Below are 14,434 nucleotides of genomic sequence, written 5' to 3'. Positions count from 1 at the left end.
GGTGAAATACATCACTCCCTGAATGGACAAATTGTCAGTTTCTCTTTAAAGTTGGCATGTAATACTTACCTTCCTTTAAAGAAGAACTCCAGGAATTATTCAATATAACCCTTGCAATTGGGGCTACCCCCGCACTGCAAGGATTAAGTGCTCATTTTGGTTTAGCGGAGATATACTCACCTGATCCTTGTTCCACCCTGGCTGTAACACCAGCTCCAGCAGTCTAAGGACCCATGACATCATCATGTTTAATGCAGGTTTATTAGACGTGAAGATGCCACGGGACATACCACAGTAGCAGTGGAGGGGGAGAGAGGTGAGCTGTCACTGCAGCAGGACCAAGGATCAGGTGAGTATATATATAATAGATCAAAACAGGCACTTGAACTTTGCAGTGCGGGGGTAGCCCCGCTGCAGGGGTTATTTTTAAATTTAAATAAATGTATATTTATTTAAAGTCATTATACCCTCCCTCACACACACACACACACTCTGCAAGGGTTAAATACTCATATTTACCTAGTGGGCTCTCTGTTGATTCTGCATTGTATGTGATGACGTCAGAGTGCAACCAAAGGATGGAGCAATGTAGCTAAGCAGCTTCGGAGGACCAGTTGCATGAAGAGGAGGATCAAGGAATAAGGTAAGTAGAAGGCAAAAACAAGCATTTAACCCTAGCAGTTCAGAGGGAGCCCCACTGCAAGGGTACTTTTGGCAGAGTTCACCTTTACTCCCCCACTGATCTGTGAGTGAAGGGAAGTCGTCATATGTCAGTTCATAGTTGCATCCAATTGGCACTTACACAGGGCTAAAAACTCTTTTGCCACCCCTACGTGACAGTGCCGGAACACATTCTCAAACAATTCATCCCCACACAGCTACCTCCTCATGTATCATTTCCCCCTCCTCTTTCAGATTGTAAGCCCTCAGGGGCAGGGCCCTCCTTACTATCTTGTCTTGAATTGTATTGTAATTGTAATGTCTTCCTTACATTGTAAAGCGCTGCGCAAACTGTTGGCGCTATATAAATACTATGTAATAATAATAATAATCTAAGAACCAGCCTGGTCACACGAGAGAAGGGGAGTGAAGAACACCTTCCCTACACCTGAAAGTACAGGATAGTTTTCTTTGCTCCAAATGTCAAGCATTTGTGGTGGAAGCAAAAGGTAAGTATATGCAAGGAATGGGCCAGGTATTAAAGTGAACCTGTTAATTACTGCTTGCCAAACACCCTCTCTGGGTTGGTTTTCATTTTTCTTTAAAGGAGAAGTCAAATAGAGGAACTGGCTGGCACTGGTACTGGCTGTACAGACACTGGCTTTGGCTGGCACTGGTGCTGGCTCTACAGACATTGGTTCTGGCTGGCACTGGTACAAGTTTTACAGGCACTGCTTCTGGCTGGCACTGGTAATGGCTGCACAGGCATTGGTACTGAATGGCGCTGAAACAGCAAAGCCTCCCGAATGCAACACAATGTATATTTTCGGCAGCAACATGAAGTGCACTTTACTGTCCGCCGATCATTGAACAATCTTCTAGGTGAATATCTAGGGGGTCAGGGAGCTTAAAAATGTAGGTCTACCAGCTTTTTGTCACTTGGACAAGGTCTGAAAGGACACCTGTAGAGGCTAACACTGCCAACCTATATTTCTAAAAATCCTTTTTGCCTGGCTGCCATACTGATCCAATGGCTTCCATACTTTCGGAGAGATACCGACCTGGAACAAGCATGCAGATCTAAATTCCCTTTGACTTTCTAATCTGGAAGCTTATTCCAGGTGAGTAAGTTAAAAGTACTGAAGCCAGAGGCCCCATTCACACCTGGAGTTTTCAAAATGCTCAACATTAATAAATCCTATTGTCTTCTATGGTGCCTGTTCACACCTGAGCAACTTAAGCGCCTTAAAATGCTCCAGATGGTTCAGAAGCTTCTTTTTAGGCAGAATCAAGCATTTCTGGCCCTCTACACTTAATGGGAGTACATGAAAAACATGTATTGCCTATGGCTATGTCGGCCTGTTTTAAAGACTATGGTGTCACAGTCTCTGGGGTCAAAAGTCTTGATGGCCACATTTAAAAGTTTATGGGCCAAAAAGGCTCGATTCTGTTTCTGTACTACACCTAGTGCATAAAAACCCTTGAAAGATGGATGTAGAAAGGCACAAAAGAATGCCTGCATACTCATACTTGGCTACACTCATGCATAGGTATGAATGGAGCTAGAGTCGAACAAATGGCATGTCAAATTTCAGTTATAGGATGATGCTGCCCAAACCTGCTCATGAGGTCAACATAGCTACGTATTATAGACAAATGTTTTATTGCATAATCTGCAGGTTTCTTATCATAACAGAAGGTAGGATAAGAAGCAGCACATGTGCAATTTCCAGGTGGCTGAGTCATGCATGGATTAACCTGTGGTTCACTAAGGGCAAGAGGGGATGAGACAAGCATGTATTATTGCTGGCCATCTGATAAATGGTTTCAAAATATCTGAGCTCAGGAGTCTGACTCAGTAGTAAAGAGAAACATTTTCACATAGCAAAGCCCTGAAACCATGATTTATTCCACTGGAAGAAAGAATTCACATCCAGTATTGTTCAGAAAATACAGATTGGTCGAGAAGCCCCTGTGCTTCCTATCAGCCTGCTGACACATGGAAAAAGGAGCCTGCAATATTTAAGAGAGACCCTTGGAGAGAGGGAAGGGGTTATTTTAGTCTGACTGGAGCTGTGAGGATAGGTTCTGGTGAGTAACCTTGTCTTTCTTCTGTATTATTTTGAATAATGTTACCACAAGAAATCATGTAAACCTCTCTTTTCTCTATTGAACTAAGGTGGTAAAAAATGGAAGGAATGTTTGCTGAGCAAAACAGCACTTAATTGTATTGGGATTTGATCCCTCCAACAAGGAAATTGTAAAGAGAATGGGTACTATACAGAAACTTTACTGCATTTGATTAAAGATTTGCTGGTGGATATCTATAGTTTCTATAAAAGTACAAAGAAGATTGATGGCAGTGGAGTCACTTTTGCATTGGCTGGAATTCCAGTATGAATATGATTTGGTTTGCCCTGTGGACTCCTGAATTAGTGTGAAACTTTAGGAATGTGTTGTGTTGCAGTGCCATTTGTTGTCAATGGTGCCCCAATGCACTGTGCTATCACACCACAAAGCATTTAAATGGTCATTTGGACTATTGCATTGCAGTACTACACAAAGCTGAGTGTGGTTTGTTGCAGTGCCATTCGTTTTCAATGGTGCCCCAATGCACCGTGCTAGCGCACCACACACCATTTAAAGGGTCGTTCAAACTATTGTGCTGCAGTAATGCACAAAGCTAAATGTGTTGTGTTGCAGTGCCATTTCTTTTCAAAGGTGTCCCAACGCACCATGCTAGCACACAACAAAGCAATTAAATGGTCATTTGGACTATTGCATTGCAGTAGAACACAAAGCTGAACGTGGTGTGTTACAGTGCCATTTGTTTTTAACGACACCCCAATGCACTTTGCTAGTGCACCACAAAACACATGCAATTTGGCCCACTGCAAAACATATATGTGAGCCATCTGTGGGCTGTGGTTCACCCCATTAAAATAAAAATGGTACATGACCATATAAAATGTATAGCAGTGTGTTAGCAGCCCAATAAAAACTAAAAGGCTGCGTTTCTGCAATGTGCACTGCAACGCATTGGAAATTGACACTGATCACAATGACAAAGTGGGCACATACACTGAGACTGTAGGCACAGGAGTACCTAGACACCACCACATTCTAGGAGGTACACTATTTTTTTAAGCGGAAGTCAAGACAAAAGGTAGATTTTTCAGGTACTGCATGGCCATATGAGAAAGGTCACACATTACAGGGGCTGGTGGTGGGGCTGAATATAAGAGGTTCACACACAACAGAATTTCGTGGTTCGGCAAGTTCGTCCGAATGCACATCTCTAGCGCTCAGTGTAAATCCCATTTTACATTGGTGGTCTGTGTAAATACTATGTTATAGGTGATTCTATGCTGAATGCCAGTGTGCCCAGAGATGGGACCTTTTATTGGGTTTAGAGTCTTAATATTCTGGATGAATTTTAAAGGAAGCTTTACATGGTGGGGGAAGGAGAGCTGATGGTGGGCAAATACAGGTGAAACTCGAATAATTAGAATATTGTGCAAAGTTCATTTATTTCACTAATGCAACTTAAAAGGTGAAACTAATATATGAGATAGACTCATTACATGCAAAGCAAGATAATTCAAGCCGTGATTTGTCATAATTGTGATGATTATGGCTTACAGCTCATGAAAACCCCAAGAACCCCAAATCCACAACCTCAAAAAAGTAGATTATTACATGCAATCAATAAAACAAGGATTGTACATAGAACAATATCGGACCTCTGAAAAGTACAAGCATGCATATGTACTCAGTACTTGGTTTGGGCCCCTTTTGCAGCACTTACTGCAATTACTTTTGCACGATATTCTAATTATTCGAGTTTCACCTGTATAATGTAGTCACACATTACTGGGGCTAAGTATGAGGAGGCCACAAATTACAGGGGCTGGTGGTGGGGCTAAATATAAGTGGGTCACACATTAGATTGGCATTTGGCTGGTGGTGAGACTAAACATGAGGGGACCTTCCATTACAGGGGGATAGTGGTGGGACCAAATACAAGAGGGTAATGCATTACAGAGGTTGGTGGTGAGGCTAAGTGTGAGGGGACCTCACATTACAAGGACTGTTGGTGGGGCTAAATATAAAACAGTCATACAATACAGCGGATGGTGGTGGGGTTGAATATAAGAGGGCGACACATTACAGGGGATGATGGTGGGGTTGAATATGAGTGTCACGCATTACAGGGGCTGGTGGTGGGGCTGAATATAAGAGGGTCATGCATTACAGGGGCTGGTGGTGGGGCTGAATATAAGAGGGTCATGCATTACAGGGGATGGTGGTGGAGCTGAATATAAGAGGGTCACACAATACAGGGGGATGGTGGGGGGCTGCGTATAGGAGGGTCACAAATTACAGGGGAATGGTGGCGGGGCTGCTTATAGGAGGGTCACACATTACAGGGGGATGGTGGTAGGGCTGCATATAAGAGGGTCACAATTTACAGGGGGATGGTGGTGGAGCTGCATATGAGGGTCACACATTACAGGGGGACGGTGGTGGGGCTGCATATAGGAGCGTCACACATTACAGGGGGACGGTGGTGGGGCTGCATATAGGAGTGTCACACATTTACAGAGGGACAGTGGTGGGGCTGAATATAGGAGGGTCACACATTGCAGTTGCTGGTGGTGGGTAACTTTATGACAGCTCAGCATTTACTTCTAATATATATATTAGGCCAGTGGGAACAGGTTACAAAGCGGCAATTGTTTCTGATGCACAGGCCACACATTAAAATAACTGTCATTCAGTTAGGTTTTACATATATCAGAAGTTTGTATTGAAGAACTTTTGTAAGTGTTTTAGCTGTGAGATTAATAAAGGTAAAGCTGGGGCCAAGTTTGTACTAGTTATGAGACGTGTATAAAAAGTTGCGGACGCGTGTTATCACAGGGGTGACGCTAGAGGGCGCCACGGCGATGGCGGTACCTGGCAGCCCCCCCACCCGTGTCGGGTCCATGTGTTACTCCCCTGTCCGGGGATCATGTGACGGCCGCAAAGCGTCGTCCGGCGCGACAGCGTGACACGCAAAGGGTGCGACAGGCGCGGCGTACGGGCGGTGAGAGGGGTCTGGCTGGTTGGGGCAGGGTGAGGAGGAGTAGGCGGTGCTGCCATTCCCTGGTTTCCTGTCTCCCCGCTTCCTCTCGGCGTGCCAGCGCTGAGGAGGGCTCCCCGGGCCAGAGACGGACAGAGGGGGGAGAAGGGTGACTGCTTTCCCTCCCCCTATGAGCTCGGACCACAGAACCGCCATGGCGTCCAACACGGACCGGGAGATCATCCTAACCGACTACCAGGTAATTGGGGGGGCCGGGGCGGGATCCCTGCTGGGACCTGTTGCCTCCCTCTCCGCTGGCTTCCCTCATGTGGCTACACTACTTCTTAGCAGAGTTCTTCTCATAGCCGGTCATTTCATGGCAGCACGAAGTGGGCTCCGGGCTCTCGGAGATACTTTTCCCTGGAAGTTATTTAACTGCTTGACAACTACACAATCCTGTGTACCTTCTACACCACGGGCTCCATAGACTTCAATAGGACGGTGTTTTGTAGTGTGCTGAACTACAAGTCCCAGCATGGCTTCTAAAGAGGACTGGACATTGCTGCTTAAAACTTACTGATGTGCTTGTTTTATTTTTTTTGCCTTTCATTTTCAAGCCACCCATACATTATATGTTGGGTCTATTGGGCTGACTAGTTGCCAGACTCCAGCAGTGACATGTACCTTTTGGAAATCACAGTGCTGAGAAGGTCGGTCTTTTGTAGCCTGTGGAACTAGAAGTCACAGCATGACTGCAGGAGACTCAGACTTCTATACAGGCTGCAGGTGGAGAAGGCATTGCTAGTCAGGAGTCTGGAATGGGGTTGCAATATTTGTATTCTATTGGACCATAACATGCTGATCACCCTGTTGTAGTGTCCGACTCCAGCACTGACATCTCCCTGGCTGTCCATCAACTATACGGACATAGGATGGGGGACTGTGTACTATATACACACCGGGAGACCATAGTGTGACATATAGGACAGTGTCACCTGTACAGACATAAGATGGGGGGCTATGTACACCAGGAGACCATAGTGTGACATAGGACAGTGTCACCTACAGACATAGGATGGGGGGCTGTGTACTATATACATCAGGAGATCATAGTGTGACATAGGACAGTGTCACCTGTACAGACATAGGATGGAGGGCTATGTACACCAGGATACCATAGTGTGATATAGGGAAGTGTCACCTGTACAGACATAGGATGGGCGACTGTCTACTATATACACCATGAGACCATAGTGTGACATAGGACAGTGTCACCTGCACAGACATAGGATGGGGGACTGTCTGCTATATACACCATGAGACCATAGTGTGATATAGGGAAGTGTCACCTGTACAGACATAGGATGGGCGACTGTCTGCTATATACACCATGAGACCATAGTGTGACATAGGACAGCGTCACCTGCACAGACATAGAATGGGCGACTGTCTGCTATATACACCAGGAGACCATAGTGTGACATAGGACAGTGTACATACAGATGGAGACCATAGTGCACATTAGAATAGTGTTCTGTAGCCTGTAAAACTACAAACCACAGCATAACTTGCATTAGATTTCTGTAGGTGTTGTAGGGAGAGGAGGCATTGTTGGTAAAAATTAGGGATGGAGTTTTTTGTTTTTTTCCCCAGTCAGACACTTGAAGTATAGCAGTCTTTTTGTAGCCTGTGGAACTACATATCCCAGCATGATGGGGCAGCAGCTTGCACTAGACTTCAATAGAAGCTGCTGCCAGAGAGGGGCATTGCTGAATGAAAGTTAAGGATGGTGTTGTAATTATTTTTTGTCCATCCATGCATTATATTTTTTTATACTGGCCTATAACATACAATACCCAATGTCAGACTCCGGCACTAAGATCTCCCCAGCTACTACTAACCTGTACAGCAATAGTCTGGGCAGCATGGTATTCTATACACTGGAGGACCATAGTGCTAAATAGGACAGTGTCGCTAACCTATACAGATCTGTGCTGGGGAGCTGTGTACTGTGTGCACTTGAGGACCATGGTGCTAAATGGGATAGTTCCACTAAGCTATACAGATCTGGGCTGGGGAGCTGTGTACTATATGCACTGGAGGACAATAGTGCTAAATAGGGTAGTCTTTTGTAGCCAGTAAAACTACGAGTCCCAGCATGACAGGGCAGGCACTTGCACCAGAGATGTACAGAGACTGGAGGTAGAGAAGGTTTTGCTGGTTAAAGTAGGAAATAGATTTGTGTTTTGGTTGTTTTTGTTTCTTCAGTCAACCTATTTCAATTGGAGTATAAACATAGTAAATGCCCAAGTGTCAGACACAAGCAGTGATACCTCCCTGGCTGCAACTAACCAGAAAGTTGGGCAGGAAAGTTCTGTACCATGGTTACTGAAAGACCATAGTGCTAATAGAATGGTGCCAAGTACTTATAGACAAATAACTGTGTTCTATACCCTGGAAGACCATAGTGCTAGATCGAAAAGTCCTTTGTAGCCCGTGGCACTGCAAGGCCTAGCATGATAGGGCAGCAGCTTGCACCAGACTTAGAGGCAACTGGGAGAGAGAGCATTGCTGGTTGAAAGTCAGATGAGGTTGCATAGTTTTTTTGTTTTGTTTTTTTTCTTCCTCCTTCTCAATCAAAAGTAGGAGAACCTGGGGGTAGAGTGAGACCTGTTAGTTGTGGCTGAGGCAGGTGGGTAGAGCAAGTAGTTCTGGTGCTGAGGGCTTTTCTGGAATTCCTGAGAGCTAAAAGAAGCCAGTGAGTCACTCGAATCAGTCACCAGCATTTACCAAAAACTGGATTGTCTGTTTTTGTGTGTACTGACTATTTATAGAACACGCATTGAGATTCAGAATGTCTTTGTAAATTCTTGTGTAGCTAATGGTTTTTTAAATTCTTTTGGCATTGCAAGCTAAAGGATATATATAGGTCATGGAATAGTAATGAAAATAAAGCTGCCTTCATGCTTGCAAATTGGGTGATTTTTGTTGGGCAGTTTGATCTGCAACTAATATTGTCATTCACAATGGTAGCCGAATCTGAATAAGAGGTGTACTGGTAGTCGCACACGGCTATTCTCACTCATGGGTAGAGCCACATACATGGGTTGATGCACTTCCCTTACCTCCTGAGTGATCTCTAAATTGTGGGCTAGCACAGAATCTAGCCCAAACATACACGGATTATCGGAACATAAAAAAAGATGCTCTAGTGTTTCAGTTTCTTGTTTGAAAAAGACAATTGTGACCAAGTTAAATCTTTTCGGAAACCTCATCAGCGATCAGTCTGTAGATGTGGGGGTTTGAATGCATAGATGTACATCTGTTTCTATAAATGAATGAATGATAGACCCACATATGGAAAACTAGAACCCACTCATGGTGAACTTGAATAGGCCAGTTGATATGGGATAGGATCTGCTCTAATGTTTATCTTTACACTGCTTACAATCTACACATTCCCACAAATAAAGCTGGCCATACAGTTGGATTTTTCTCATTCAGCCCAAAAATGATAAACCTCTCTTGCCAAGAAATCTCTCCTGTTGGCTATCGTGTTTGACATCTGGTGACCACAGCTGTCAGAATACGTGCAAGTCCAGCTGATTGGCTGCAGTCACTTTTTAGCCAACAATTTTCTACCCGGGTCTGTTGTCAAGAAATCAACTTTTATCATGCTTGGTAGTGCCAACAAGGCCTCCCACAAAACTTGTCCAATTCAGCAGCAAATGGCTGTTCAGTGTATGGCCATTTTAAGGTCCTATTTATGCCATAGAATTGTGCTAAAGGCACAGAATCCATGTGTTTAGCACACACTATCGAACAGTGCAATGCACCAGACGCTAGGTGTGCTGGTATGTTCTCATTCATTCTGCTTGGCAACCGAACACACCTCCTAATGGGTGTGAGTTGTGCTGCAACACTCGGTACCACCCTAGCATGTGTTGCACTGCTGTGCAGTGAATAAAGTAGTGCATGCATTGCTATGGCGATATCATGCATTGCAGCGCAATGCCTGCCTACTGGGAGGTGCGTTGGGGTACAATTCAGAATAAATGGAAATGCAAAGAACCAGCGCGCAGCGTGTAAAGCATTGCACAGTGCGATGCCTTTAGCACAACGTTGTAGTGTAAATAGGCCCTAAGGCCCCATTCACACCTAGGCGTATTGGAATATGCATGTCTGTCGCGCGTTTTTTTACCGCGATTCGCGGTAAAAAGTCGCGCGATTTTCGAAGGCTACTTTGCTGTATCCCAATGGAAAACGCCCTACAAAACGGCCCAAAGTAGTACCTGGACCTTTTCAGGCGTGGGCCGTTTTGTAGGGTGTTGGGGACGGGCGGAAATACGGCAAGGTGGGAACGAGGCCATTGACTACAATGCAATTTATATTTTTGACCGTTTTGTAGAGCGTTCGTCGAGCGTAGAACGCGCTACAAAACGGTCAGGTGTGAACGAGGGCTTAGACTTAACACTGTGTGTGAATGAGCTGCGTTCACTAATGGTTTTGGTTAAAGAGATTGTAGTAACATAAGCTGCCATTTTATCTTTTGTTCGTCATAGCGCAAAAGACCCGTATCTATTCCTTGTAGTTGGGTTAGTCTTTTAATAGAAAGTATAACATGTTAGGCTGCATTTCTTTAATATACATTCATGGCATTACTCCTAGTATGTTTTCCTTGGTTTTTACCTCTGTGCGCATGGCATGAATATTGGGTATTGCTTATCGTTTGAAAGATTTTTGTTGGTTAAGGTGAAAAAAACACCCTGCTACCTTTCCATATACCCCCAGATACTGGGAAGAGGCGGGAACAGGGCACAGCTTTTTGAGTGCTGTTTGTGTCAATGGACGCACACAGCATGGGAGCGCGTGTGTACGGGTGTCTCGTTTGCAACCTGCTAGGCAAAGGAGGCACCCGTAAACTGGACGGGACCGCGGTACATCCAGCGAAAAAATTAATGAAATGGACCGTATTAAAAAAAAAAGACCAAAACTGCACAAGTTGATTTTCCTCTGGAGAATTACAACAAATCACTTTCAATGTCACTGGAAGTGGATCGTGTTTATCTGTCTTCGTAACACTTGTTTGTGTTCCTGATATCTGTGTAGATGCGAGTTTCTAAACGCCCAAGAAAGCTTTTTATAAAAAGCCTCCTGTATGCCAGCCCCCTGCTGATCTCTTCCACCTTTTGAACGTTTCTTTGGGTTGCTCTCTGTCTTCTGGTAATTGATAATCTGCTCTGAAAAGGAAGCAAGTCGTCAGACCAAATGCAATTAAAGGATGAGATTAAACTGGTTGTGGTTTGCTGCCTGGCACCTGTATAGCATCTTCATTCACATCTTTAGTTTGTAGATATTTTGCACCCTTTTTAGTCTATAAGATTGATGTCGTAAATTAAGATTTATCCTTTCCACAAATGAATGTTGTGTTTTAGTGTTTTTTGGATCTTAAAATGGTAGAAGATGTGCAATATTTATTGCTATAGTTAATTGAAGCAACATGACCATTTAGCACTGATTACGCTGACCGTGAATTTAGTTCATACCATACAAGTCCTTGCTTCAGACAAACGAGGGGCTGTCTATAGCCGTCTTGCAGATCGATGACACAAAGACATCTCTGTACTGTATATCTTTGTTGCAATTGGAGTGAATGTCATTTTGACATTGAAATACTTGGGGTGGTTCTGTTCAGATAACGGGTGGTATGCAGCCCTCCATCTTTCCTGGCCATCTTCATTGTTTCTCTGTGTTGTATATTTATCGCTATGTAACTATGACCCTCTCGGTGTAAATAAAGACTTTTTTTTTTTATTTAGAGTAGTGATTTCTTTGAACAGACTTCCAGCAAAGGTAGTGAGTCAATGAACTATAAGTAAACGTAAGCTTGCTTTCAATAAACCGTTCTCAGGTTTAGAAAAAAAAAAAAAATCTTTTTCTGCCATCAGTTTTCTATATTTGTGTGGTTAAAAACAAGTTGAATACCAGCTTTAAAGCCCATCTCCGAGCAAATAAAGTACCTTGTAGTGGGTCTGGCAGCCTGTATGGAGCTGGCGGGTCCGATATTCAGGTATGTAAAATTGCATGTGAAAGAAGTGGGCCCCTGATTTAAAGTGAGATGTGAAGGGACGAATCCACCTTTAAAATCTATACTAGACCTATACTGTATCTCAGATAAGGGGTCTGGTATGGACTTTGTTTTTTACATTTAGGTTCTTTTTTACATTTTATTATGGAGTGGCTCAAGATTGATTTTAAAGGGAGCTGTGATTGAAAAAAAGTTTAGAAACCCTGGCCTAGATCACATGGTCTCTGGTTCCCAGAGGTATGCTAATGGTTTCACATTCTCAGAAATGGTGCAAGTAGACCTGTTCTGGTGAATTGGCGTAATGTGATTGGAGATCAGCAAGGAACAGTCACTGTGCAGAACTGCTTTATAGCGGCTGGAGCCTGTATATGTAAAAAGCAAGTATGGCTGTTAAATGCAAATTACACATAAAAACTGTTTTTTAATTAAACACATATTGCTAAATTACGGTATTTACATGAAACAGACCCTTTTTATATGTACAGTATATCTGCAAACCATTGCAAAGATTATAGTTCACTTTAAAAAGGAAATTGTCTAGAAGCAAAATGCATCAGATCTTCTCGTGGAGCCTCCAACTTCACTGCCCAAGTACATTCAGGCAGCTCTAGTCAGGAAGTTAATCTATTCTATTTATCTGCAAGACACATCATTGTCCCAAAACTTAACTTGTAATGAAAGATTTACTCACCCAAGTCTGCTTTCCGGGTCCCTTACTGATGCTGTTTCTGGGCACTGATTAATACAGTAGTCTTATTGACTCCGTCTTGTGCTATCACTCTTGGCCTGAATTCTGTTGTGCAAGGAATTATAGTGGGTCTTGGCATTCAGAAAATATATAATGTTGGGGGGTTTTAAGTAATTTTCAGGCCTAAAATGTGGAATATAACATGGGTACAAAAAAAATTAAAAAAAGGCCTCAGTCATGAAGGGGTTAAAGCCCCATTGTAGTTTGAATTCTAAATTATATAGATGCATTTATGGTGCAGCAAAACAGCAAGTACTTGCACTTGCACTGCTCTGTTTCAGTAAAGCACCATACACTCCCTAGGCTGCATTCACTCTATGCGTGTGGCACCTAGTGCATGTTAAATGCACTTGACTTCATGTGGGTTGACCCTTTTTCTGCTTTTTTTTTTGCTGAACTCTGACATTTCTTACATTTTTAAGAACTATGGTCATCCTTCGTAATGTATTGCTGTAGCCACTGTGATATCACTGCAAGAAAACTACATAAGGGCGCAGTGTCCCCTTATTTCCTCTTTGTAAGATCCCGCAGATGCTGTGTCTGCTTCTTCCCCAGGCCATTGGTTGTGTGTCATCCCCACTGTAGCGCATGTGTACCAGCAGTGGTGTAATTACATCGCTGTTGGCTGAAGTGGGGGGGACCTGGCCATCTTACTGCTGGTCTGTTCCACCAAGTTTGATTTGACAGGTCAGGAGACTTGTTCTGTCATACCCAATAACATCTGTTGGAGATTTTGCAAATTGCATCATGGGAATGGTACTTCGTTCCTGCGGCCTTGCACAGTAACGGGTTGTGACATTTTTCCTTTTCTAATGCCTCCTCCCAGAACCCAGCCATGGCTGCAGTTTCTAATGCAAAGTGATAATTTGACTGACTTAAACCGTAATTGAGCAACAAGGTCAGTTTGAGGAGTAAAATTTTCATGTTTGCAGTGTATCCCAGTATAGGAAGTAAAGGTCAAAATTGGTAACCCTCCCAGAGATCAGCCCCTTTTTTTTTTGTTTTTGTTTTCCCTCAGCTGAAGGTGTGCTGAACCGGTGAATTGTGTCCGCTAGAAACAATGGACTTCTGCTTTTCATTGCGTTTGGGCCCGTACAGAATAACGCAGCCCAATGGATGTGGTATGCATCCTTACTGGGCTTCAGTTGTGTTCAATTTGAATGTCACCTCAACGCCTGTCCAGAAAAAGGCTGCATTACAGCAAATTGCAATTCGGTGTACCACACTGCAAAAAATGCAGATTGAGTGAACTGCCTAACAGTGTGCCTCAATGTACAAGAACATGTTTGATGTAGCCCACTGCATTCTGATGTGTATGGGCCCTGAGTGTTCAAAGTCTTACCATTGACTGTCTGTAATTCAGCCCCAGCATCAGAACTTTTGTGGCCGTGTTGACTTCTGAGAGACTGCTGGTTCCACAAGTAGAGCAATGGTCGTTCTGAAGCCTGCTGAAGGAACACATAGGGCTCATTTCACAAAGCTAACACAGCAGGATACGCATCTTTATTTAAAGGAAAAAAGTGACTTTTTTTATTTTATCAGTCCAATGAGATCTAAACCTGAGTGGTATAGCTGAAAATAAAGATCCTTATCCTTGTGTGTAAAGCTTTCTAAATGTAGCCTTTGATGTTCTGCTGTACACTGAATGTATTTAAATCTTCTCTAATGAAGTCATCTTGGTTTGTAATACAAATCTGTATTTTTAGTTAATTGGAACTCATGAAAATGGGTGCAAAAACAGGCATATAATGTAAAATATGCCTGTACTTGCAGCACCCACCCAGGAGTCCTGGCTGGTACATCTTTCTGTCCATAGGATTGCATGGACAGAAAACGCTGTATGCGGATAGAAATATCTAAACACTGGTACTGG

The 14,434-nt window shown here is 43.5% G+C and overlaps 1 protein-coding gene across 1 annotated transcript in view; it reads left to right on the top strand.

Moving 5' to 3' along the window:
• The first annotated feature begins 5,661 nt into the window (after positions 1–5,661).
• PKN2 (protein kinase N2) overlaps positions 5,662–14,434 on the top strand; it is a 95,015-nt gene continuing 86,242 nt past the window's right edge. The window contains exon 1 of the mRNA XM_018561385.1: positions 5,662–5,984. Within this exon, the coding sequence (XP_018416887.1) occupies positions 5,916–5,984 (69 nt within the window). The 5' untranslated portion in view covers positions 5,662–5,915. The remainder of the gene's footprint in view (positions 5,985–14,434) is intronic.

The sequence above is a fragment of the Nanorana parkeri genome, unplaced genomic scaffold (genome assembly GCF_000935625.1).
Source record: "Nanorana parkeri isolate BGI_ZX_2015 unplaced genomic scaffold, ASM93562v1 scaffold521, whole genome shotgun sequence".
In the NCBI taxonomy this organism is placed as follows: Eukaryota; Metazoa; Chordata; class Amphibia; order Anura; family Dicroglossidae; genus Nanorana; species Nanorana parkeri.
The sequence above is the reverse complement of the archived record's forward strand: the minus strand, read 5'-3'. Positions and strand labels throughout refer to the sequence as shown.